This window comes from Saprolegnia diclina (assembly GCF_000281045.1).
Source record: "Saprolegnia diclina VS20 unplaced genomic scaffold supercont1.28, whole genome shotgun sequence".
In the NCBI taxonomy this organism is placed as follows: Eukaryota; Oomycota; class Saprolegniomycetes; order Saprolegniales; family Saprolegniaceae; genus Saprolegnia; species Saprolegnia diclina.
The window spans coordinates 431839-433365 of record NW_008246095.1 but is presented as its reverse complement, the minus strand read 5'-3'; the positions used below and the strand labels follow the sequence as shown (position 1 = coordinate 433365).

General features: G+C 54.8%; 1 protein-coding gene across 1 annotated transcript; it reads right to left on the bottom strand.

Annotated features, from left to right (window-relative positions):
- Nucleotides 1-202: 202 nt before the first annotated feature.
- Nucleotides 203-862, bottom strand: SDRG_09023 (hypothetical protein). Its single transcript, XM_008614934.1, has one exon. The coding sequence runs from the start codon at nt 735-737 to the stop codon at nt 264-266; it is 474 nt and encodes a 157-aa protein (XP_008613156.1). The 5' UTR covers nt 738-862; the 3' UTR covers nt 203-263.
- Nucleotides 863-1527: the final 665 nt, after the last annotated feature.

Sequence of the window (1527 nt, the reverse complement as noted above, 5' to 3'; positions counted from 1 at the left end):
TTAAGAAGGCGTGGACCGCGCTCCAGAACGACACGCTCATGTGCGAGCACCACCCCGAGCACCGTCTCGAGCGTCTCCACGAGCTCGGCAACTAGAGTCGTTTCCATCTAGTCGATATATCTAATACTAGTCTGCATGTACTATCATCAGTGCTTCGTTGTTGCGTTCTTGGAGGATGGACGAGAGTGATCAATGATCGAGCTAGGCTTAGACGTGTCAATTAAGATTAATAGAAGTAAATACAGCGAATCGACTACACGCGTCTAGGCCGCCGCTGCCGTGGTCCCGGCCGGCGACGCCAGCGGCTGTGCCTTGGTCTCATCAACGCCGTGCACCTTGACATACGTCGCAATGTCACCGCGGAGCTGCAACCCCAAGCGGACCTCGCCCTGCTGGGAGCCGCGGACCGTGAGCGGGAACCACGCATCCACAGACGCGCCGCTCAAGAGGCCCGCCAGCGGAATCGTGCAGGCACCGGCGTCACCACTGAACCACGCCGAGGCGTCAGTGAGCTGGATGGACAGCGTCTCGTCGCGGGGCTCGGCGACGTAGATGTGGAAGGTTTCGTTCCAGTCGTTGTTGGCGCTCGTTGTCTGGAGCTGGACGTCGTCGTGGACCTTGATTTGGGCGTACACGGCGGAGGCGTGCGTTTGGCGCGCTTCGTGGATGGTGACCGTCAAGCACATGAGGCCGTAGGGCTTGGGGGCGTCGAAGAGGGCGATGTTGCGAGCGAGCATGCTGCTGGTAGTGTTGCTGGGAGGAAGCAGAATGAGTTGTGAGTTCAAAGCTTGTTGCTGGTGCACGGTGAATCTGCTGGTTCGGTTGTTGATGTTGGAAGTTGCTGCGATAACGACCCTCGTCAACCTGACCGGGTTGTGAGCACGGAATGGAATCCAGTGCAACAACACCGTGCAAACCTGCTGACTTGTGGTTTGTTCAAAGCTCGAGATGCGACAACTGTAGAAAAAGTTGCGGACGGCGAAATTTGTATTTCACAACCAGCTTGATTTACCATGACATCTCACCCCAGTTGTGGGCGATCCGGGCAATTGAAAATAAATGATTTTGTCTCAACCACCAAGACGCAAGCCGAAAGCGATTGTAGCTGGAGGTATGCTAGGGTTGGCTAGAACTAAAGGCATTAAATTTGGTCGAGATGAAGGATCTTACGCTCAGTTTCTCGTAATCGTATACATGACTATCTGGAGCGTCGTTATTGATCGCTACACTTGTACAGAAGGTATCATCGCTGCTGGGGCAGAGAAGAGAGCGGTGCTTGCGTCGCACCGTGCCCTCCTCTGCATCGTTGCGTCAACAACCCGGACACGGCGAGCGGTTGTGTTCTGGTCTATCGCATATCTTCTCGCAATCTGATTGGCCCCTTTGGTATCCGGATGACCATCAATGACAACCAAACACGAGCGAACGCGATCCGGTCAAATCCTGTCAGATTCACCGTGCACCAGCAACAAGCTTTGAACTCACAACTCATTCTGCTTCCTCCCAGCAACACTACCAGCAGCATGC